Consider the following 24,944-nt stretch of genomic DNA (forward strand, 5'->3'; position numbering starts at 1 on the left):
TTTTATTGTTTAGATGTATTTTTGTACTTTTGTACAGAAGTGTCAAATTAGTTAAATGATTATTGTCGTTATGTTGTCTTGTTAAGCTTGTTATTATTGTTTTTATTGTTTTTGTACAGAGGGTAACAGAACAGATGATATCATATAATGACTTAATTTAAAATGCATACTGCCAACTCATTATAAACTTTGCATGTTATGCTTAGCAAAGAATTTTAGAACAAACCTCTCTCTAAAAGTCAAGTATAAGAGAAGATGCAATAAGTGTAAAGTGGTCTGAGTTTTAATTTGAATTTATGAATTTTACTTGGGATTTTTTTTTCTCAGTAATATATTGAAAAAGGGTCCTAAAGTAGCCATGATTTCATAATTAAAGTATTTCTTATGTCAAAAAAAGTAACATTTTAGTTTGTAAATGAAAGGAACTACGTTTTAACATCTTTTGAGCTTAATTTGAAAATATCTTGCATGTACAAACTCCAGAATTTAAAGATTTGTCAACTGAGCAAATTTGCCTTACAAATTAAATAAAAAAATCTGTCTCATATTTTGTCAATGAAAATATCAGTAAATATTCATATTATTTGAAGAAAACTACATTTGAAGTTAAACCTCATCTGTCAAGCATTTTTATTCTCAAAATTTTATAGGTGAAACATTACACTTAATGCATCTTTTCTATGTATCTTGTTTTCTGTTCAAACATTCCAGCTAATCGTACACTAACATGTAAATATATATATATTGTGTATAATTGTCTGCCTAAACATATGTAGTATAAGTCTATAGTAGAAACTAGTCAGTGTGTCTCAGTATTATAATGTTGTAATGACAGACTTTGTATGTGCTAGGACTATGCTTTGTAGTTGTTTTAGCATTTAATTTTTAAAATATTGCATTAAAAGTTGCATGCAGTTTAATAAGGAGTAAAATTTCAGTGTATGAAAATGTAACACAAATTCCTATTAATCTATAGCTATGTTTTGGGGCAAAAATATGTATACAGTACCTTGCTTTTTATATATATATATTTCTGTATAAATGATGAATTGCTGTAAATTCTTTGCTTCAGATGCTCATCATAACACAATGCTATTTTCAGTAGGATTAGATGAAAAATTATAAAAAATAAGGTATACATATTTGCACTTTTTTTTAGAATTAAGAATATTTTAGTTCATAGGGAAAATATGTAATCAGTTCTTCAGTATTGAATTTGCTTTTAATATACATGCATAATATTTTATAAACAACACCAGTGCTTATGCTTCTAGGAGATTATTTACTAGCTGATTTTTGTTTTAGATATAACTAAATTAGCTCAAAAGCAAAATGTATATTTTTTTTTTAAAAAGTCTTTCAAATTAACTTTCCTTCAAAGTCTGGTTTTACAGTATTCCTAATCAAGTGAAGTTCACAGAATATTTATGTGTCTTGTCAAGTTTTATTTTAATCTTGCTGTGATCACACTAGTTTTAATGTTTCACATATCAGTATTTGTTTTGCTCAGATTTTCCACTGAATTAAGCCAGCTCTCAGCTTGTCACATTATATGTATGTCACTAGAAATGTTCACTGATAATCAAAGGCCTATTTTTTCTGGTACAAATTGTTTTTGAAGATTTGCCTTTTTAATTTACATAATTTTTGCTTATCGTTGGTGGAGGATAATATAACAGTGTGTTCTTCACTCGTTAACTAGCAAGTTTGAATGGGTAGCTCTAAAATATAAAACTTTAAGCTACACCTATAGTGTTTATGTCATAAAATCATCATTTTATTTTAGAAAAATTACATAACTAAAATGTCTACAAAATAAATAATTATCATTGACCGTTGCACACTGCTTCTTATGTATGCATACTTTCATGCCAGAAATTATGTGACACTAGTGTAGTTAAAAAATATATATTTAATTATAAACTTTAAATGCACTTCATATTTTTCCATTTTCTATTCTTGTATAAAATTTTATTAATTTTTTACTCTTCTTACAAACTAGAAATTACAGGCATTTTTGAAATATACATTGGTTCATTGAGCTTTGCTTTGGTAGAAAATATTTTTAGGAAGCTTTTACTAAATAAAGTTTTTTAGATTATGATATTATGGATTCTGTCCCTTGTCTATCTCTAGATTTGGACACAAATTTATACAAATCACATATTGAGAAAAATATGGTTGTTATTTATTTGCAATAACTTTTCTTAAAGAGAATAATATTAATCTTGTAGCTGATAGATGCTTTAAATCTTTATGAATTTGGAAATAAATATCTTGACATGCTTTTCAAATAAAATAACCAGTTTTGTATGTACAGTCATATTATAAATTGAGAATTTTAAAATAACCAGTTTTGTATGTACAGTCATATTATAAATTGAGAATTTTGGTATGAATATATAAAAAAAAAATTAGTTCAAACGCAAATAACAACTGTCATTATAAACTGATTGTTTAGACATTCAAGAGTTACTGTATGAAAGCAGACAATGGCATGGAAAGTTTGGTATAAAAACAAGTTGATGAAATTATCCATATTTCAATTATTTTATGATTTAAAAGAACTTTGGCAAACATATACAAGAGAAAAGGTAGTGTATACAGCATATATAGTTACCTTGAAAAAGATCAAGTGAAACAAATAGGTACATTGTTATGAAATTGTGATATAAATAGTTGTTGTTATTTCTGCCTTGAAGATAGTGATATGTTGCTCAAGATGTAGAAATTTTATCAAATAAACTTTTAAAAAAATAAATTATTCTCTAATTATTTATTGTAACTTATTAGTGGCATATTGTGGTATCATTGAATTGAATACATTTATGTAGGTAATATTTTCCTGAGGTTAAAACACTTTAATGTAGTTTGCTCCTTTTCCAATGAATGCGTATTCATACGCACAAAAGGAGATGTGGGGTATGTCAAAGATCCAGCAAACCAACAACACAGAAAACTTACCTTATAATCTATATGATAGATACATGAAGAATGAACTTTGACTTACTGGGTATCTAGATTTATGAAAGTTAGAATAGCAAAGATTTGAGTACAGTAAAACCTGATATCAAGATCATCTCTATTAGCTGGTATCAAGGTCATCTCTATTAGCTGGACACTGGTCTCCAGTTAAATCCCCAGAATATAAGTCATAGAGACGCTAATACACCTCAGTACCTCCTTTGATCTTTTTCAACTTACTGTAGGGTATAGTTTTTACATAGTTAATTGCATTACTCCAAGTCTTTTAGACTCGGTTCATATAACAAGGCTATTTACCTCTTTATAGCTGGCCAATAAAACCATTGAAAGGTACAAATTTCAGTCTGACAGGGTTCTTCTGACCATGACTTTATTTGCATGGTTCATTTATTAATCTTCAGTTTTCCTGATTAGGTTAAATCATTACTTACTAATAATACTTGGTTTGTAGAATCATTGCCTTTCTTCTGACAAGGCTTCAGTAAATTAAAAGCTAACTAAATATTACTAGTATGCTATATGCATATACATATTCATGGATCTACAATCTGTCGATACCTGTAACTTGGCTTTGCACAAGGTCATGTTTTTCTCTGGCTGTTTATAACGTCTTTACACTAAATCCATTGGATGTTGGATGTGTACGGATTGATAGTTTAGTCTTAGTTGCATGATTTTTTTATTAGTTGTTAGTGGCTTTGAACTAGCTGTCAGATAACTGTGAGTACTCTCAGATCTGTTCATTGTGTCTTTTTGTGTCGGGGCCCCATCCACTTGTATTTTTGTCCATCTGATGAGTTAAGCCTTTTTCAACTGATTTTTATAGTTCGTTCTTATGTTGTACTGTTATACCACTGTCCCAGGTTAGGGGAGGGTTGGGATCCCGCTAACATGTTTAACCCTGCCACATTATTTATGTATGTGCCTGTCCCAAGTCAGGAGCCTGTAATTCAGTGGTTGTCGTTCGTTTATGTGTTACATATTTGTTTTTTGTTCATTTTTTTACATAAATAAGGTTGTTAGTTTTCTCGTTTGAATTGTTTTACATTGCCTTATCGCGGCCTTTTATAGCTGACTATATGGTATGGGCTTTGCTCATTGTTGAAGGCCCTACGGTGACCTATAGTGGTTAATGTCTGTGTCATTTTGGTCTTTTGTGGATAGTTGTCTCATTGGCAATCATACCACATCTTTTTTATATTACCTGACCTTTGAACTGATTTTGTGGTTCATTGACCAAAGTTTAGTGTCTGTGACTTGTAACTATAATAAAAATATAATCTACATCTATAAAATCATTGCAAGATGTCCATGTTTCATGTCTCTCGGAAAGAGCGTTCATCTGACTTTACCCTATTTTTATGTTTCATGGAAATGTTTTGTGCTTCATCTAGAAATGCCTTCCTCTTTAATGTTTTTAGTGTGTATAAATGTACATTATTAGACAAAAGTGCATAGCATTAAATCAGATGTAATGTTTCAGTGTGTCTACTATTGTCTAATTTAAATAGGGAAGATGAGCTATACATCATGCTATAGATAATTATACTATCATTGTAGATTAAAGAATTAGCATGTGACGCATGTATAAGAATGAGCAAAACTATTTTCTCTGTTCTAAAATTCTTGTTTGCTACTGCTAAATTCCATAATTGGTTTGAAAGTTTATATTCTGAAAAACAACAGTATATATATATAAACTTCATTCACACCTATATAAAGTGTTAAAATATGGATCTAGGAAAAGCAACAACATTTTCATAGAAAATTGGTAAGGTGTGTTTTTCTGTGTTTCATATTTGAATTAATTCAGATGACTTTATGTTTTTATTTGTGTTTGATAAATTACTGTTCCAGTCACATGCTAAGAATGCAGTTTACAGTCTTATTAATAACAATTCTATTATGTCTATGTTGTGACATTCATAATATTGTACTTGTATAAGAAATTACAAGAAAAGTATGAATACGTCATGTACCAAGGAGACAATTATCCTTTTACCAGAGACCAAAACTGTTATAGATCACTTAACCTTCTACAATGACTACATATAAAGCAACTAAAAAAAGAGAAAAAAAAATGCTGAAATATGTACAAAACATTGCATACTTTGTATGTTATGTATAATTAACATTTCTGGAGCTGTGATTTTTTTTCACGGCTTGATGAAAATTCTTACTAGAAATTAATATACTTTAATTATTGTCATAAAGGAGCTTTTTTGCCATCAAAAACAATACTTGACCCTCTCTGATACCATTTCAGTAACTACTATCTATCAAGGAAGTTTATTATTGCTTTATTAAAACTAGATTTTGATTTCATTCTAATTTTTTGTTTAATGCTCATATATGAAATTTTATTTATAATAAAATATGAGCAGCATTTGTATAACTACTGTTGTATGTATAAAACCAAGAACACATTAAATAAGTGAAAACAAGTCTGCTTTATGATGCAAACAAGGGAGGTATTGAGATCCAACAAAGCAAGTTTTTCACCACTTTTCACAAATTTATGTGCTTGTCCAAAGTTGAATATTTGACCCAACAAAATATAGAAAAGTAAAAGTAAAAATAAATACTCTTGCAGCACGTCCCCATATATGATGATGAAAGACTAGCAATATATTACCATGTATTTCCCTCTGCAAAAAATCAGGCAGTCTTTTCCTCCAGCCAAATGGTTGTGTGCCCTTAGTCTTAAAAATAACATATTTCCCCTTAAATCCAAGTTTTTTTTTAATTGAGTGTCATCTTTTTTTAAAATAATTTATGATAAAATTAGGTATGGGTTTTGAAATAAGAATTGCCGTTTCAAAATCATATCTTTAGAAAAAAAAACTTTTTTAAAAGACAAAGCATAAAACCCGCCAAAGGGGAGGTAAGTCATTAATTTTCTCGGACTCTCAGGAGTAGACAACTCTGTATAGAAAACACCTGTCGTCAAGACGATACATAAACAGCTTCAATTTTAACCGTCTTATTGCAATTTAAATGCAATGCCTAAAGCGTCAATGCTTGACTTAAATTGATAAATTAATATATAGTTACCTATTCTGTTCGTCCATTATGTAAAATTTATTCAAAGCAGAAGCAATGAGACGTGAGTTTCATTGAAATCTCAGGTACAGTTGATTTTTTTTACTCCCGTGTATGTGGGTTGTTGTATTGTAATCTACATTCAATTGGTTGTAGTGTTTAATTTCTTACAATCAAAACAATTTAGTAACATTATCTAATTCACTTGTACAGTTGTAAACTGCACTCATTTCAACATGTTACAAGTTAAAATCTTTTACTGTTTTTGAGTTCATTTCTTTTTTCTTTACTTTCGATTTGTGTTTCTTTGAATGACCTGATTTAATGATTTTACTAATAGCTAGCTTTTGGATCAAGACTGAACAAAAATGCTGAAGGAATGTCACATCAAATTCCATACATCTCTGAAGGGGGGCAAGACCTTTTTCGGGAGGATCAGTGTTTTTAAGCTTGGTATTTCCGGAATGACCCTTCAGGATGCAGGATTTCTTTTTTCGATGTTCGGGATGTCAGGTTTTTTTTTTTTTTTTTTTAATTTGGGACCTCAGGATTTCATGTTTTTAAGCCCCATATTTTGGGATCAGAACCCCTCCGACCCAACCACCCATGCACCCCCCTCCCCATCTCTTCCTTGTATAATTTTGTAGCTCACATGTGTGATTTTTTTCTGCTTTGAACGGAGTGGCCAAATCAGATTCAGATACATTGCATATATACAGACTACAGTTAAGATGTGATTATTGATAAATTAAGTCCCATTAATACTACATTCAAAGTTTTAACAAAAATAAAATGAACACCAATTTTTCAGACCTGCCAACTATTCCGATTTATGGGGGATATCCTCCATGAAAAATGCTTGCATTTTGAAATTCTTTATTTTATTAAATTAAAAACAAAAAATGAAAGTTACTATTACTGATGACAGACATGACAGAACTTATAAATAATAGGAGTAGCATACATTGTATTGACTACATGTAACTGTATAGATCTGTATACACTGCAAAGAAGGATCAAGGATTTGAAGTTAGGGGCACTCCTGCGAATTTGGCCTTAAGCTCCCTTTTTACACAAAAATGACTGTAATTTATCATGCACGTATGCCGTGTGTAAATCTGGGACTTAATTCACTTTTCAAGTTTTCTACTAAGACAAAGCACTTGTGTCATTGTTATGTTTCAATTTGAACTTCTGTCAAATATTAACCTAGTATTGTCTGATTATTTAATCTATCTTATAACATCAATTATGAGACTTCCAACCTTTCTATTGAGACTCAGAATATTTGTTGATGTATACTGGATAAAAATTGTAATGCATAGTCCAATCAAATCTCTTGATTTTCTTTATTCTAACTTTAAAATATTAATGCTTTCTACCATGCAATGTTAATGACATAACATTTAACACTTCATAACACCATTGCAGTACTGCCAAGCTCTTATACGCAAGTTCCATCACAAGATATACATTTACAAAACTATTGGCAAGATGGAGATGGAAGACAAATTAGAAGGATTTCATCTTCAAAATCATTATAAAGACTTCATTCTCAAGTATTATGATGAAATGAACAGGAATGGAAATGAGAAGAGGAAGATATTGAAAAACAAATGTGATTCATCAGGGGTAAGTTCTGTGGGAGGATTGTATGTACAATATGGTATTATACATGTATATTGGGTCGTGACAGGGGAAATATTGTGGAATATCTATTTCACTTTATTGCTTGTCAGAGTTTCTATAGACTCAAATAATTAGCCAAGTTTATTAAAAAATAACCAAGAAGAATTATAATTTTGGATTCGAAGACCACAGAATTCAAATAGATTAAATGATAATCATGCAAATAATGATGAAAAAGTTTCTTTAAATTTTTCTTGGAAGAATCCAAGGATTTATATAAGTTCCAAGGATTTGTATGCAAATCCTTGATACTTCTTTTTCTTAATTGAGTACTGAGTTTTTCCATTAACTCATCTATGTTGTTGCATTGATCTTTACAGTAACAACAAAAAGAAATTAAAATTCAACAACATTACTATCTCTAAAGAGGAGGGTGTTTAAAAATGCATAGAGATATAATCATAAACAAAATATTTTTCATCACACTTTACTGTAAAAGAGGGACGAAAGATACCAAAGGGACAGTCAAACTGTAACTGTTTTGATTGTCTTAATAATAAGATGATTTTTGCTGTTTCATTATCAGTATTAGAAGAAGAAAAAAACTTGTATTCTTCATTGTGATTGATTAAAGAAAAAGACGTTAAGTTATCACTAACAGTTTACTCTTTTCTCCAAGGTCAAAGTAATTATTATAATCTAAAAAAAGCTTGTTACATAATAGAATAGCTTATTCTCAATGCAAAGAATTACTTCAGTATATTTTATATTATGTTTAAATCATTAAGCATGTACTAATTAGTTTCTGTGAATTCATTCATAAATTGTTTTGTATTAAAATGCTTTGTTTCATAAATTTATGATGAATTAACCGGCATACATTTAACATACAGAATCAGTCAATCTTTCATTTCAGGATAATTTTATTCACATTTCTGGGTATACACTATCTACCATTACATATTATGGCTAAGACGGATTAATGATAAATAATTTATAGTAATATTGGCTCTGAAACCTTTTTCAGCAAAATTTACATCTTTTTCCTTTGGTCTTTAATAGATAGTTGTCTCAATGGCAATCATGCCATATCTTCTTAATATTTTTTATATATAAACATGATAAACTTTAAATAAAGAAAAAAAAGATGCACAAAGGAGTAGGTTCAGTAAGACCCCTTTTTGGCCCCAAAATATAGCAGTTTTACAAAGTTGTTAAAATAGTTATATCTTAATTGCACCAAAGTTATTTTTGAAATTAAAAGTATATTTGATTAAGTTCCAAGGTTAAATATGTTGCATGGTTGTGTCCTGGTTGATAAAATGTTGAGGTATTCAAATCGCTGAAGGTTTTAATTCTACCCAAATGCAAATATATAAGGCCTAAATTAATATATTGTTTGTTTTCCCAATCCCTATCCTGCCAAGCCAGGTGTGGGTAGGTTACAGCAGGGAAATAATTTTATTTTTCCAAAAAGCTTGAACATTATCAGATGATGCGACAAGCCTGAAAATCAGAAATGAATAAAATAATATTCAACTTAGATTTGACAATAAAATTTTATGAATAGCACCATTTTTGCAGGGTTGGTCGGGATTGGGGAAACAAACAATATTTTATTTTAGGCCCAACCATATAGCCTATTGATACAACTTTTCAGAATTTTTGGTTTTGAATGCTTTCAACATCATGTTTGATGGTTCAAAGTTTTGAATAGCTTGTGATCGATCAGTTATGCATTAATTACAATGAATTATAACGAATTATAGTTAACCCGTACCAATGTAAACTCGTACCAACGTCAACTCGTACCACTAAAAAAAAACTCGTACCAATGTAAACTCGTACCACTGCTAACTCGTACCAACTTATTTAAATGCATTTGATTGGTGTTTAATTATGAATATATACTGTTATTTTTCTCAATACCTCTTAAGTCTGTAGCTAATGTTCCATGTGTATTAGATATAGACAATACTTTGGCAGATTTGATTTGTTGTCTCCCTTGAATCATTCATTTTTTAAACTTCTACTGATAACCATTGGATTTAATTTTTAATCATTCCAAATCAGTTACATTGAATAGATTTGGGTTCTTTTCTTTTGTTTCTCAAAGGAATTTTATTCACTGAAAGAATTAATTTAGTGTGTTTTAAAGGTTGTAAATTGTTTATGACGAACATGTTAAAAGTATGATTTTTTTTATATATGATATTTTGCACAAGGGTATGATTACCGACCGAGAAAGGGTTGCTTAGCTAGTAAGGTCGTTAATAACTTCTATGTATTGTTATCAAAATATGACAACTTCTATTAACATTTCAAGTAATGTCATGTTCATTTAATGTGTCAGATATGCATTGCTTTAATAAAGAGTAGTGACACCTTCAGAGGAAAGTAAATGATACCTAAAAAAAAACGTATTTTTGTCCAAGTTTTCATTAAAATCCAGTATAAAATTACAGTAATTCAACTTTTTTTTATTAATTTTAGTAAGAAAAAACACCACAAAACATTCGTATTTTTTAATATATTTTTAATGGTACGACTTTACGTTGGTACGAGTTCACTTTTTTGGTACGAGTTAACATGGTACGAGTTTCCGTTGGTACGAGTTAACTTGCTTCCATTATAACACCCATCATTTACTACATTGTTATAAACTTAAAATAGATGTGCAACATGTCCGTTCATGGATTTAAATAACACAAAACTAAACAGTATTCAATTGATTTTGAAATTTAAATTATCGACTTGACTGAAATAAGAACATTTTTCACCTTTCAAGTGATTTAAAATCTATTAAATAATTTTGTAGAGTTTGAGCAATGTTATGAAGTCACACCCTGAGAAAGTTTACAACAATAAGATGGAGAAGATACAGTTTAATCCAGCTATCATCAGGAAAGTTTTAGACACATTGAAAGGACAGAGTGTCATTGCTAGGAATGATAAAGATGGATTTTACTACCCTGGTAAGAATCATTTTTGTAGGAATCTTGTGCATACATATGTATAAGAATTAAGTATTATTTATTTACATGTAAAAATGTAGCTATCCTATAACTTCAATATTTTTTTCAGGATAGAATAGTTGATTTGTAAGAATTATCAACAGAGTAACTAACATCAAGTCATTCAATGTTAAAAAAAATGTGTGTTATAAGGTTTCTCTCATTGAAATATTACTCAACCTTATTTTGGTTCTTTTCATAATGACCCCACTCTAAAATCTATATTATGATGATTTCCAACATCAAAGTTTGATATGGATTTACCTACAACTTGAATACAAAAAAAAAGGCAAAGTCATATATGTATTTAAACATTTTAAACACGGATTGCTTTAGAATGAAGCAAATTTTTCTGTGGCAATGTAATTATTTTTGGAAGAGTTCTACAATTTTTAAATAAAAAAAATAGATTTGGCTATGAAACTTTCATAGCTATAATAATAAATCTATTCAAATGTTATCGTTTCTCCTTCTTATTTAAAAGTCAGTTTAGTTATTGATCTAATAAGAAAGCAGATTAAACCTGAAAGTTCATTGCATAATTAATGAATTTCAGTAAATGCTGCTTTGCATGCAACAAGAATATCAACTTGTTGGGAAAGATTGATACAGTTACAGTAATTATTGGTTGAAAATCCTGCAGTTTATGTATAATATACATTTAACAGGCTCTTATTTGAACTTGGAATTATTTTTAATTATGGAATTTGCATAATTTCTTGTGCTTGAAATTTTTAATAAATTCTATGTTTGTTCTGTACTTTAATGTTCTGTGCTGCACACAACACTTTCTATTACAAAGAAAATAGTACATTTTCAATAGAATGTACTGTGTTGCGCACAACACTATCTATACAAAATACATTGTATGGAAAGTGTTATGAACCACTCAAAACATTATAATACCAAATAAACATGGAATTTATTAAAAAATTTCAAGCACAAGAAATTATGCAAATTCCATAATTAAAGATAGTTCCAAGTTCAAATACTAGCCTGTTATTTGGACAATTAAAAACTATTATCCATGTTGATGAAAATATATTTATTGAATAGTAACCTCCAACCAGTCAGTGCACCCCAACTTTGCATGTTATATAAATATTGAGACTTTCCTGTTGATTATGCAGAGCAAACATTATTATTAGCAAACACTCACATTTTATGATTTCATACATGTATGTACAATTGCATTGTAAGCCATCTACATTTCTTGTAGGATATTTATGAAAAATATTGAAAAGAAACTAAATAAAATGTATTGGAATTATTGGTCCTGTACATATAGGTACATGTATATAGCTATTTGAACATTATTCTTTTACAGCCGATTGCATTGAGTGTGTAGTTAACGGTAATATCTTTAGTTAGCTTGCTTGTAAGCTGAACCCTGAAGTCATTATTAGATAAGGTATACAACTCTCCTTTCAAAATAGCCTAGTCCTACAGACAGAAAGATTGGTTATCTGTCAGACTAGTCCATTTTTGTGGAAAAATATTTTAGACACAGTTAACATTATAATTGGTCACATAATTGTTGCATCATACTAACATTGTATTTATTTGAAAGAGTAATCTGTTAGCTATCCATAACTACCTTTTTTATAAATTTTCAAGCATTATTAAGAAAGTTACAGCATTTTAAAACTTGGGCGTTGGAGATATAAAATCTTTGTATTGTGCTACCTTAAAGGAGGATAGTTTACCTAACCTGTGTCTAACAAGCAAGCTAACCAAAGATATTACCTTTACCTACACAGTGAGTACACACTCAATGCAATCAGCTGTAATTACTGTGGACTTGAACATTGGAGTGATAGAAAGAGATCCTTGATAAGTACTGATATATTGTAGGTGAAATAAAAGTCTATAAGGCCTATATTTATAATTATAGGGACAGGGTTGTATGTTGTCCAGATCCCAGACATGCTGTTATACATGTTCTATATGTTTATAAGTACAGGGACAGTTGTACGGTGTCCAGATCCCAGACATGCTGTTATACATGTTCTATATGTTTATAATTATAGGGACAGTTGTACGTTGTCCAGATCCAAGACATGCTGTTATACATGTTCTATATGTTTATAATTATAGGGACAGTTGTACGGTGTCCAGATCCAAGACATGCTGTTATACAGTTTGAAGACAAGGAAGAGAGAACAGTTCCCACCAGACTTGTCATTGCAATGAGTGGTGCTATACCTATGCCTTTGTTAAGGGTAATTATTTCTAAACATACTAAAAATGTATAATATTGTTTCTGTGGGGTGTAGAGGCCTATGTTTTTAAGGGTTATTATTTCTAAACATTTGTAAACAAAATTTATGATATGATTTCAGTGAGGACAATGTGTGTTTTTTATTAATCTTCAGCAAGAGACCAAAAGTCTATATATCATTTAAAACTAGTTTTTGTATAAATTTATTAATCGATATTTAAAGAAGTTTTCCTTTGATCTTGCTGACTGAAAATTTCCTTTCTTAGCGGAGTCTAGTGACATGAAAAATTCTCCCCAGAAACTAAGGGAATATGTGCCGTTTACAATGAAATTAACAATGAAATCAAAAGCCTCTTTATAGGTAAAATAGTGATAAACAGATAATCATTGGTCATCTCAACTAGATTGCTTTTCTCACTTTCACCGTACTGGCTCAAGCGAGAAAATCAGTGTTGAGATAACTAACGATAATCTATAAAAATTGCAGCATATATGGGAACAGAAAAATCATGACAGTGGTCACTAGTTTTTTAAATACTTAATGTGACATTCAAAATGATAAAAAAACAACCAAAACAAGAATAAATTTTTGCAGTTGTATATTGGTATCGTCGTAATCGTCTGAAGACATTTAGTGTCCGGACAATATCTTTAGTTTAAGTGAATGGATCTCTATGAAATTAAAACACAAGGTCTGAAACCACCAAAGGAAGGTAAGGATTGATTTTGGGGGTAATGGTCCGAACAGTTTAGGAATAAATGGCATAATAAGGGGTCCAAATAAGCATTTTTCTAGTTTCCAGACAATAACTTGTGTGTAAAAGAGGGACGAAAGATGCCAAAGGGACAGTCAAACTCAAAAATCTTAAATAAACTGACAACGCCATGGCTAAAAATGAAAAATACAAACAGACAAATAATAGTACACATGACATATCATAAAAAAACTAAAGAATAAACAACACGAACCCCACCAAAAACTAGGGGTGATCTCATGTGCTCCGAAAGAGTAAGCAGATCCTGCTCCACATGTGGCACCCTTCGGTAAATAGTCTAATTCGGTAGGTCTCATTCATGAAAGGGAAGGGGATTGTAGTTACGACGTAAGGAACATATCCGATATCATTTGTGAAACGTTTTTTCCATAACGGTCAACCAACTCGTGATGGCGTCCGTAAAATTTACGAAGGGATGATTTCAACTTCACCATTTGGAACTCTTGGTTTAATAGCTTCAATGTAAGTGTATTGATCTTTCTGAAATTGTACCACAAGATTTCGTACCAAAAAAGGAAGGTTGGGATTGATTTTGGGGGTTATGGCCCTAACTGTTCAGGAATTAGGGGCCAAAAGTAATATTTTTCTAATACTTTGTATAAATTGCTTATTTCTTGACATTTCAATTGGGTTTTATTCTTGAATTTTTGGGGTTCTTGAATAGCTGAATCATACCTTGTATTAAGTTTTTATTTTGGCGCCCATTTTTAAATTGGTCCACTTTGAGGTCCAAAGGGTACATAATTAAACTTTGTTTGATTTCATCAAAAATTGATGTTCTTTGATATGCAGATTCTAGTCGTGTATTTAGATTTTTAATTTTTGGTCCTGTTTTCAAATTGGTCTACATTAAGGTCCAAAGGGTCCAAAATTAAAGTTAGTTTGATTTTTAACAAAAATTGAATTCTTGGGGTTCATTGATATGCTGAATCTAAACATGCATTTAGATTTTTGATTATGGGCCCAGTTTTCAAGTTGGTCCAAATCGGGGTCCAAAATTAAAGTTTGTTTGATTTTAAAGAAAAATTTAATATATGGGGTTCTTTCATGTGCTGAATCTAACCCAGGGATCTCCATGGATGAAAATTGAACGATGGAGGAACTTTCACCATTACAAACCGTGTCTACGCTGTACAGTGTAGCCTGATCGGAAGTATTTTATCCCTCCATACAAGGAATGGTGAACTTGCTAATTCATTGCTTATTTGAATGATATTTATTTGAATTTTCATTATAGAATTAGAAGTATCAATATTTTCATTTATTGCCGTTTTAAACCATTCAAATGCCAAGTCTTCATGGTCCCCCCTTAGTCGAGAATGACCAAAAGCTGTCATGAAGGTCCCCATGTAGATTTCTTGTATTTTTGGTAATTGTTATGGGGGTTAAAAATCATACGATGTGGAGCTTATTTTTCATGGACACTGTCAAAATCAGAACCCATTACCGGTATGGCTGATTTGCAGCAACAACAAAACGATTCGTACGGGTTATGTAAAAGGTTAAAGAGATTTGTAAAGCAAACGTTGACAAATGAAAAGGTTTTTAATGACTTTATCTGGCAAATTGATGCTGTGCAACATGCATCTTTCGAGTCTGAATAGAAACCGCAAACGCGGATGTATCAATTTGATTGTAATATACGAAATGAATTCGGAATTACGATACGATATTTCTTTACACTAAATCTGTAGATTCAAACCCTTGGGTCATAAAGGTCAAGAGTCTTTTGAATGAACTTGGAATGTCTTATATCATCAATAACTTTAATTATGTTAAAGGTAATTTAAATTCTATTAAACAAAGAATTAATGACCAATGTTTGCAAGTTCAAAATGCAAATATATTTGAATCCAAAAAGTTAGACTTTTTCAAAAGTGTCTACATAATGGGCAGAAGACCACCCTATGTTGATATATTAAAAAACAGAAGTGACAGAGCTGCAATATGTAAGATCCGTATATAAGCGCTCATACACTGATGATTGAAAGAGGGAGACATCTAAATATTCCCAGAAATGAGAGATACTGCTCTGTATGTAATTCTGGTCAAATTGAAAATGAAAAACATTTTCTTTTACATTGTAAAAATACTCAACTAAGAGGGACATATTTTACCATAAAGTTTCAAATATAATCGTTGATCCTACAAAATTTCAAAAACATGAAAATAATATAATCTTTTTATTAAATAATAATTCATACACAATCCTAAAATTAACTTCCTCTTTCATCTCAGACAGTTTGAACCTGCGTAAAGCAGAACAAACTCTATAAAATTGCTAATAATCATTGTTCATAATATTACATATTAATATAGTCATTATTTTCAATACTTAATATGTTTGACCAACTATGTAATTGATATATTTTTTTTTAATCATTTACTGTTGATGATATTGATATCGTTCGATGATATTGTTCTAAATATGCCTATTGCTATTCTATGCATTATTACTATTTGTATACCAGTTGTATGGGCCATTGCCAATTATTGTAATTGTGTTTGTGCCAATAAAATATTTGTATTTATATTTATTTATTTGTATTTCTTTACAGGAAATATTTAAGTTTTTACTTTTAAACTTTTAAAGTAATTCTAAATTATCGTTACAGCAGTACTCGAGTTATTTGTGATGACATATATATATATATACTGTTTAGCGTCTTATTTTGTACTTCTTAAAAAAAGGGGGATGCTGATTGCGTAAGTCAAAATAAAGCACGTGTTCGACTTGTTAAACTGTTTTCTTTGTAACTGGATTATTAATTTATTTATTTAATCTAAATTATCATAATCATTTGCTGAAACTTAGTTGATTAATTCGACAAATGGATCGTCTATCCTCAAATAGTATTCTCCTGTCTGGTTTGTTGATCTACCTGTACAAGCTCAGGTACAAGTGATTAGCGATCTTATCCGGATATTCCTCAGGCGTTAAACTTAGAACTGTATTGGATTATAACATAAAAAGCCTAAGGGTTATGCAATTACATGCATTTGATTATAATTGGGAAAAAAATGGTGTCGGGCTACAAAAAACGATGAAGTTTTGAACGATGGCGGAAGACAATTTAACGATGGCGCAAGACAATTTAACAATGGGGCGAGTCATTGATGATGGCGCAAGACATTTGAACGATGGCGCAAGACATTTGAACGATGGCGGGGCGCCATCGTTAAACAGGCAATGGAGATCCCTGTAACCATGTATATAGATTTTTGGGACCCTTTATCAAATTGGTCCACATTGAGGTCAAAAGGGTCCAAAATTAAACTTTGTTTGATTTCATCAAAAATTGAATTCTAGGTGTTTTCTAAAATGCTGAATTTAACCATGTTTTTAGATTTTGGATATTGAACCATAATAGGTAAATGTCCAATTTTAAAATTTTTAAGTTCTTAGTCCGCATTCATTCTATGTCAGAAACCTATGCTGTGTCTAATATTTAATCACAATCCAAATTCAGAGCTGTATGATAAGCTTAAATGTTGTGTCCATAGCTTGCCCCAACCAATCAGGTTCAACCTCTGCTGTAGTATCAAGCTGTGCCCTGCGGAGTATTTTATTTATTATTTTCATTCGTTATTAAAAAAGATAATTGTTTATGTTTGACATTTGTAAGAATTCTAATTAACCTTCTTAGAAGTAAAGAAGTGCCATCTTTAATAGTATAAACTGTGTCTCTTAAATCAGCAGTAGAAAAATCTGTATTCCGTTATATATTTAACAAAAATAGTTTCTAAATATGATTATTTCTTACTTATAGGCAGGTGATTATGTGTTAGTGAGAGTACAGTATACAACTGACAAGTCTGACTGTTATGTTCCTGGTATTGTACAAGTGGTACCTGCACGTGAGGAGGCCTCAAATAAATTCTACACAGTAGTCATGTTCAATGGACAACAGGTAGAGTGAACTTTCTTTCCAACACAAAATGAGTTTTAAAATAATTACTTTTGTACTGATAATTCATGTGTTATGCTTAGTAATAGCTGTGAAGTTGTAATTTGAGGTTTCTGGTAAATATCTTGGGTAAGATTCTAATTTTGATAACTTTTGTTATATACTGAATATTAAGGAATTTTTCTCATGTGTCCAATTATTGCTTTTTGCTGAAGACATTTTACCGTAAAAAAAACACACCAAAATATTTCACTGTGCAATTAAATGTATTGTACAAAGCTACGTAACAGGAAAAAATAAACACATAGAACAAGTTTAATTCAGACCCTTTTATTAAAGGCCCAAACCCTTCTCACTGTTGTCATTTTGGAGTTATGTTCCTGATTGATTGGGAAATTGCACTTTGTTGTTTCTTTGCAAGAACTTTTAAACAGTTAAACCAATGCTGTACAAACTGTAGTATGTTATAGCTGAGGGAAACATAGAGGATAAGATTTGACAATTTTCCTGGTTGCTATACAGGAGTGACAGCCCTTGATTCTTTTAGCAATGATACTAATAAATGTAAGAAAACACAAACCCCACCAAAAACTGATGTATAATGAAATAGATGCAAGTCATATAAAGATTATACAACATTCATGATCATTCATGATATTTGTGATGATTGCTAGACAATTATTATTTGAAATGTATGATTTCTATATTAATTATCAAAGCTTAATTTGCATATTGAAAACTTTAAAACTAGATTATGCCTTTGTTTTTTTACCATTTTTCTTCAGATTAATATATGCATTTTTTCATACATTTCAGGCAACAACAACGAGGAATTTATTGATGAAGATCAGTAAATGTAGATTTGAATTTGCCATAAGATATATTGCTGATATACAGAATGTCGACAGCAGAAAGTATGTATAACACTGAGACTGTTGAGTGTAAAATACTCATTACAATTTTAAAGCAAAAAATAATAAGCTGTGTAATACATGTGATAACAGAAAATAAAGGCAAATGCATTCAAAGTAATAAATATTTGATATATTGTTATAATTGTATTTTTCAATCTAATGCTGCTTATTTGTGTATAAATGAAAGAAATATTCTTCACCTTTACAATGTTAAATTTATTTGTAATTTAACTTGCTCAGTCAGTAATTTTTGACATTATTATTTTTAGCCTTAATTTTTTTGTTTATTTTGATAAATATACAATTTTATCAATATAAAAGAACAAGAACACTAAAGTTTAAAAAAGTTTATAAAGTTTGTTTTTATACAGTAACTCCCTTATTATTTGTACAAGAATAAGAAAATAAAGTTTTTTACTTTCAGATATGAAGATAAAGTGTATGTCACACCGAGAACACCAAGGACTCCACGACCTTCAGATAAACAGAAAAAAGTGAGGTAAAGAGAAATTTTATAATGGATAATTATATTTATAAAGGTACTGAAATATGAAGTGATATACTTGGACCTTTAAATAATTAATAACCCTGAAATCTGGGAAACTGACATCACTTAATGAATTATGCATAAAAAATAAAAATCCATAACTGCAAGTGAAAAGGTATTACAAAACTCAGTAAAATAAACAAAATAGTTTAGCTGGAGGTACTACATAGAATTTTGATACACCATGCAATATTTTTTCAAGGTAAGGATAATATCTTTCTCCTCAAATAGCAATCTTTGTAGGGGCATAAGTTGACAAATTTATGACTTCTGAACTACAAAATTTCCCTACATACACATTATTATACTTCATGACCTAAGTTGATGTTGAAATGCCAGATTTGGATTGGTAAATACAAGGGAGATAATTTACACTACTCCATGGCTCTATAACCATTCATAGAGATGTTTTTCAAGTTGATCACTTGTGAACTTTATTAAACCCATATTGTTATCATGTGCACAATGTCATAGTTTATTTTTAACATGAAATTTAGAATAAATGTTAATTAATAACAGAATTTTCAGTTTAATAAATTGAATAAAACATGAGGGTCTGGATGGGGGGGTCTATTAATCTGTAAACATTTAATTTTCACCCCTTTTTTCTCTAATCTTTAAAAAATTAATCCCTTTTATCTCTAATCTTCAAAAAATTAACCCCTTTTTTCTCTAATCTTCATTTTTTTGGCCCGTTATTCTCTAATCTTCATTTTTTAGGGCATTATTCTTTAATCATTTAACCCCATCCAAACCCTCAAACATAGCTATCAGTGGATAATAGGGCAGACTGTGATCCTATACAAAACATTGTCAACATGGGCTTTGTCTCAGTTGACAATGTTTCTGAGGGTTAAAATCTGCTCTATCACCCTCTCAGCTAACTGACAATTGACATGCTAGCCAATAATACATCAGTAATGTTCTTGAGCTGATTTTGATCATATTAAATCAAAGTGACTCTTAATAACTATGACTTACTTGACTTTATCCACTTCGTCCCATAGGGGACATAGGGCGACCAAACATACTATATTGTTTCATTATTCAGCTTGTTTAAATGTTTGAAACCAAAAATAAATCATAAATCAATGTTTTGTCTAGGTCAAATCTAATGCCCCTTTAAAGTGATAGTGCTAGCAAAGTAATTGCTTCCCAATATGTTGTACTACATGCATGCGTCATAAGTAGAATCATGTATGAATGAAAAGCCTTGGTAAAGTACGAAACAACCTATAAGTGCATCTAAATAAATGTTTTATATCATGTATATTGATTAATAAACAAAGACTGTTACATAAAGCAATCAATTTATTTAAATTGTAATTACTTCATTAGTTTAAACATATTTGTTTATAGTGGATTGGGAAACAAGTTTTGCAACTTATATTAATCCCTTTCCACAATTACTTCATTGTTTTATAATGATTGATGATTTCAAACAAAACCATCTTTATGGTTTTTACCATTTACAGTTTTTAATGGTTTCACTTCATCTTAGCTTTGAATAAAATGTGTATACTGTGGATTTATTATTTTATTTGTTGGATACCAATTTTCATTGATTTCATGAGTATAGGTGAACCACGAAATTAAATGTTCAATGAATGACAAATTACCTACAGGCTTGTATGCAAACTTTGTCAAAACCACGAAATTAAATATCCACAAACATGTAAGTTTTCCTTAAGGTGGCTCGGGACTATTCGACTGCGCACAATTTCACACATGAATTACAAAAGTACTTGTCGTAAATTCAACATAATTTTTCTAAATATTTTAATTGATTAGAAATGTGAAATCATTGTTGTTATGTGACTATTAGAATATTTTCGTTATTATCCGTATTTGTTAAAGGGTCAAAATGACATTTCACCCATTTTCACCATTTTCCCGCCAAAATTTGGGTTTTAAGGCAAAATATTTTTTTTTCCTTATCGGTGACCTATGATTTTTATTGGCTCATTCTTTGAAACTATATTCCAGCTTTTCATATTACAGTTTTGGACCAATTGTCATAGAACGCTTTTTTGATATTTCGATAAAAATATGTCAACACCTCTATTTTTCCTATCATGTCATTGAAAAATGGTCCCTTTTACATACCTGTTTCAAAGTAAAATTTTGAGCTTAAATGGTCCGTGACCCCCTATTTTTTTCGACCAATTTGATTTATTTTGTTTAAAAAATAAAATATAACCAAAAATATGGCACTTCTGATAGAAACTTCGAATAGGCCCGAGCCACCTTAATCCACGAAAATTGGTACCCACAAAAATAAGTGAATCCACTTGTTTTGCCATGGGTCTTGTTATTACATGTAATTCTATACCAGCTTGTATGCATTTTATCTTAATTTTAACCAAAGTGTGATAAAATAATTTTTGTAATTCCTTATTAGGAAAGAAGAAAAGACTGTGATTAAGAAAACAGAAGAAAGACACAGATCAAAATCATCAAACTCATCAAGATCTAGGTCACGATCATCATCGCAGTCAAGATCACGTTCTCGTTCACCAAAACATTCCAGATCTAGGTCTAGATCAAGGTCAAGTTCTAGATCAAGATCACGATCTAGATCCAGATCAAGATCTGTGTCATCTAGGTCCAGGTCTCGAACACCAGAAAAAACATTAAAGTCAGAAGACTCATCAAAGAAAGAAAGAGAAAGGAGATCTTCTAGCTCTAGTTCAGGGTCAAAATCAGAATCTATTCATCTGAGGCCAAAGTCATCAAAAGTAAGAAAATCACCAATAGAAAGGCCAGTTACTCCTGTATTAGGACAACACGAAGAAGAGGAAAGGGAAAGAAAAAGAATTAAAGAAAAAAAGAGAAAGCATAAATTGAAAGTGTTGAGAAAACAATTGTTAAAACAACAGGAGGAACAGGAACAGCAGCAATTGGTGATTTATAATTTTAATGTTTACAATTACACACTAATGAAATAACTATTTACTTTATTTTACGGCTATAGTTTCGAGGAAATGTAGATACATAAACTAAAATACTTGTTTTGAAGTACATAGATCAAGCATTTAATTTTGCAAATTGGGAAAGTTTTGAATTTCTTCTACAGGCCAATCAAATCTATACAAAATTTTCCAAAAAAAATGTGCCAGGCTGCAAAATTTCATCAGATTACTGAAATCAATGCAATGTGTTGAATGCTGTTGAAATGGTTTTAATATTATTCTTAGCTAACTGTGATTTGAATAACACATAATTTTCTTTTATACTTTCTGTAGGCCTTAAAGCAACAGCGAAAGAAAATGAAGAAGATGAAGAAAAGATTGAAAAAGAAGAAGAGACATGAAAGAACAAGTGAGAGATATGTACTAGCACATGGTCCTGTTATCCCAGTAGAGAGTTCCTCCGAGACAGATTCTGATGACGACAGCAGACAAGGGGGGAAAGGTTGGTTTTTACTCATTTTATGTTTTTTAACAGTTCAGAGGTCTTTGCAATACTATGGATTCATTTATTTTTTGTGGTTACCAATTTTACATGGATTATGGAAAATTTGTATTTACATGGATATTTTGAATTCGTAGTTTTGATAAGGTCTGCATGCAAACCTATAGAAAATTTGCACTTCTTTAAACATTTGATTATGTGGACCACATATAACCACGAAATCCACGAAAATAGGTATAACATGGAATAATAATGAATCCACAGTATCGTATAATACATCAACATGAAGCAACACTCGTTGATCCTGGAATAACCATACTGTACTTAGATTATTATCTTCATTATTTAATATCTTCTCCTCTCATGACATGATCCCAACTCTATATTTCATTCTAGCAAATCGAAACAATAGCCACATCATAATCAACAAATTTAAGAAGTTTCTTGATCGTGTGAACATCTAATGATTCTAAAAGCTTTGAATTTTGGTTTGTTTCAAAGCATTCTTTTTTTCCCTTAAAAATATTATGATAGTGGTTTTTTTTTATATTTTGCTTTTGCTTTTTTTTATAGACAAGGTTCATGAGAAAATGCCAGGACTGTTGATTTTAAGAAAATCACTGCCACATTTGAGAGAAGGAGAGGAGGTATTAGCTAGATGGTCAGATGAAGGCTGGTATTTCAGAGGTAAAGTACTTGATTTTTGTAGTTTATCTCACAAACTCACTGACACTCTTAGTTTCTGTCAATATTTTAAGACTTTTAAAAAAAATAAACATACATATAGCCTGCAGTATCTGATTTTGATTAAGCAACAGTGATGTCTTATACTTTTTATAGAAATTTTTCTTGTGTAAAAGTTTTCAATTTTAAATAACAATAAATATTTGTAATATTTTAAAAGATGAATAGGAACAAAAATTGCATAATCATTCACAATTTATAGTAACATTTCTTTGTATAACAAATAAAAAGGTTATATATTCAGTTTTCTTTTTCTAAAAAGATGATAAGCCATGCATATATAGAACTATGTAGTTATATTTATATTTGTTTATAATTTCAGGTATTGTAAGGGAGGATTGTGGTGATCGTAGTTATATTGTAGAGGACGCCACTCATCAAGTTGAAAAAATCTGGAGAGAAGATATTATAACAGACTACGATGATGCTAACCAAATATTACAGGTTTGTGTGACCGTTCTGTTTTGTTTGCTGGTAGATCCTTACACAGTATAATTGTTTCTTGTGCACATGGATTCATGACAGTATTATATTTTTCATTAATCTATAGCGCTGTTCTTAATGAAATTGTATTTTATTTAACTTAGAATTTATATTTTTGAACCGAGAAACAAGCAATTAAATAAACCCTAACTTAACAAAAAATTCTGAATAAAACAGTATTTTGCCTCTTGTACTGTTTAAAGACAATTGTTTAACATTCAAAGAGGTGCCGTTTCTATGGATAGCCAAATAGCAGGGAAATTTCAAAAATACTTTTACTATGAAACTATATTTGTACTAGTATATTTAACTTTTCCAGCCAAAGGATCCAATAGTTGCCTTACACCCACTTTACAGCTTTAGCTACGCCCCTGGAGTTATACTAGAAGTATATCATAACATGTGGATGAAGGTCAGATTTTATGATGGAGAAGAAGCCAAGATTCCGAGGGAGGAAGCATTTAAACTGACGTCAGAAAAGTTTGAACATGATGTTAATTTTATCATTGAATGTGAGACAAGATGGGTTGAGCAAGCTGTTGTAGCCCGGGATGACAGATATGGAACATATCATTTAGGTAAATTTATGTTAGATGTATAATTAAAAGCAGGTTAGGTAGATAGGGAAAGCTTTTATTTCCAGGGTACATTGTTGTGGAACATGAATCAGGAGTTGTGTCCAAAATTGTATCATCAAAGAATCAAAGAGTGAAAGATTTCTCTTAGAAGAACATTTGAAAGGTCCAGTGAATAAACTACACAGATAAAAATAGCTATTTCATTTTTTTAATGGGACAATAGAACTGACAAAAGTTTAAATAGATTGAACAATAGATGAATCCATGGAAAAGTGTCATTTGATTCACCATAAATCTTTCCCTTCTTAGGATATAAGTCTTAGGATCAAAGAACAAAAAATTCAACTACACCCAGGGAAAAATTGAAAATGTTATGGTTACTTACTTCTGCACATATTTACTATTTACATTTTAAACTTATTTTCAATTTCAGCATCAATAAAGAAGAGAATAGGTAATGGCAGAGAATACCTTTTGGAATGGTGTGATGGGTCACAAGCTCAGCAAAACTCCATCCATATATTTGGAGTATACACCAAACATCATCGTCTGGCTGTAGGAGACCATGTGTTGGCCATGATGGATGAACAACAACACATGTATCTACCAGGTTGGATAGCTGGTATTGTTGGTGATAAGATCAACATCAAATTCTGTGAAGGTTCTATGTAAGTTATGTCAACCTTTTG

The 24,944-nt window shown here is 30.5% G+C and overlaps 1 protein-coding gene across 1 annotated transcript in view; it reads left to right on the top strand.

Moving 5' to 3' along the window:
* The window catches only part of LOC139483968 (von Willebrand factor A domain-containing protein 3B-like), a 61,488-nt gene that overhangs the window by 34,502 nt on the left and 2,042 nt on the right, over positions 1-24,944 (top strand). Inside the window, exons 24-35 of the mRNA XM_071267686.1 lie at positions 7,459-7,659; positions 10,475-10,631; positions 12,768-12,892; positions 17,438-17,578; positions 18,392-18,489; positions 18,914-18,988; positions 21,438-21,939; positions 22,282-22,450; positions 23,024-23,137; positions 23,517-23,638; positions 23,997-24,255; positions 24,689-24,923. Of these exons, the coding sequence (XP_071123787.1) occupies positions 7,459-7,659; positions 10,475-10,631; positions 12,768-12,892; positions 17,438-17,578; positions 18,392-18,489; positions 18,914-18,988; positions 21,438-21,939; positions 22,282-22,450; positions 23,024-23,137; positions 23,517-23,638; positions 23,997-24,255; positions 24,689-24,923 (2,198 nt within the window). The remainder of the gene's footprint in view (positions 1-7,458; positions 7,660-10,474; positions 10,632-12,767; positions 12,893-17,437; positions 17,579-18,391; positions 18,490-18,913; positions 18,989-21,437; positions 21,940-22,281; positions 22,451-23,023; positions 23,138-23,516; positions 23,639-23,996; positions 24,256-24,688; positions 24,924-24,944) is intronic.

Source organism: Mytilus edulis, chromosome 8 (assembly GCF_963676685.1).
Source record: "Mytilus edulis chromosome 8, xbMytEdul2.2, whole genome shotgun sequence".
Classification (NCBI taxonomy): Eukaryota; Metazoa; Mollusca; class Bivalvia; order Mytilida; family Mytilidae; genus Mytilus; species Mytilus edulis.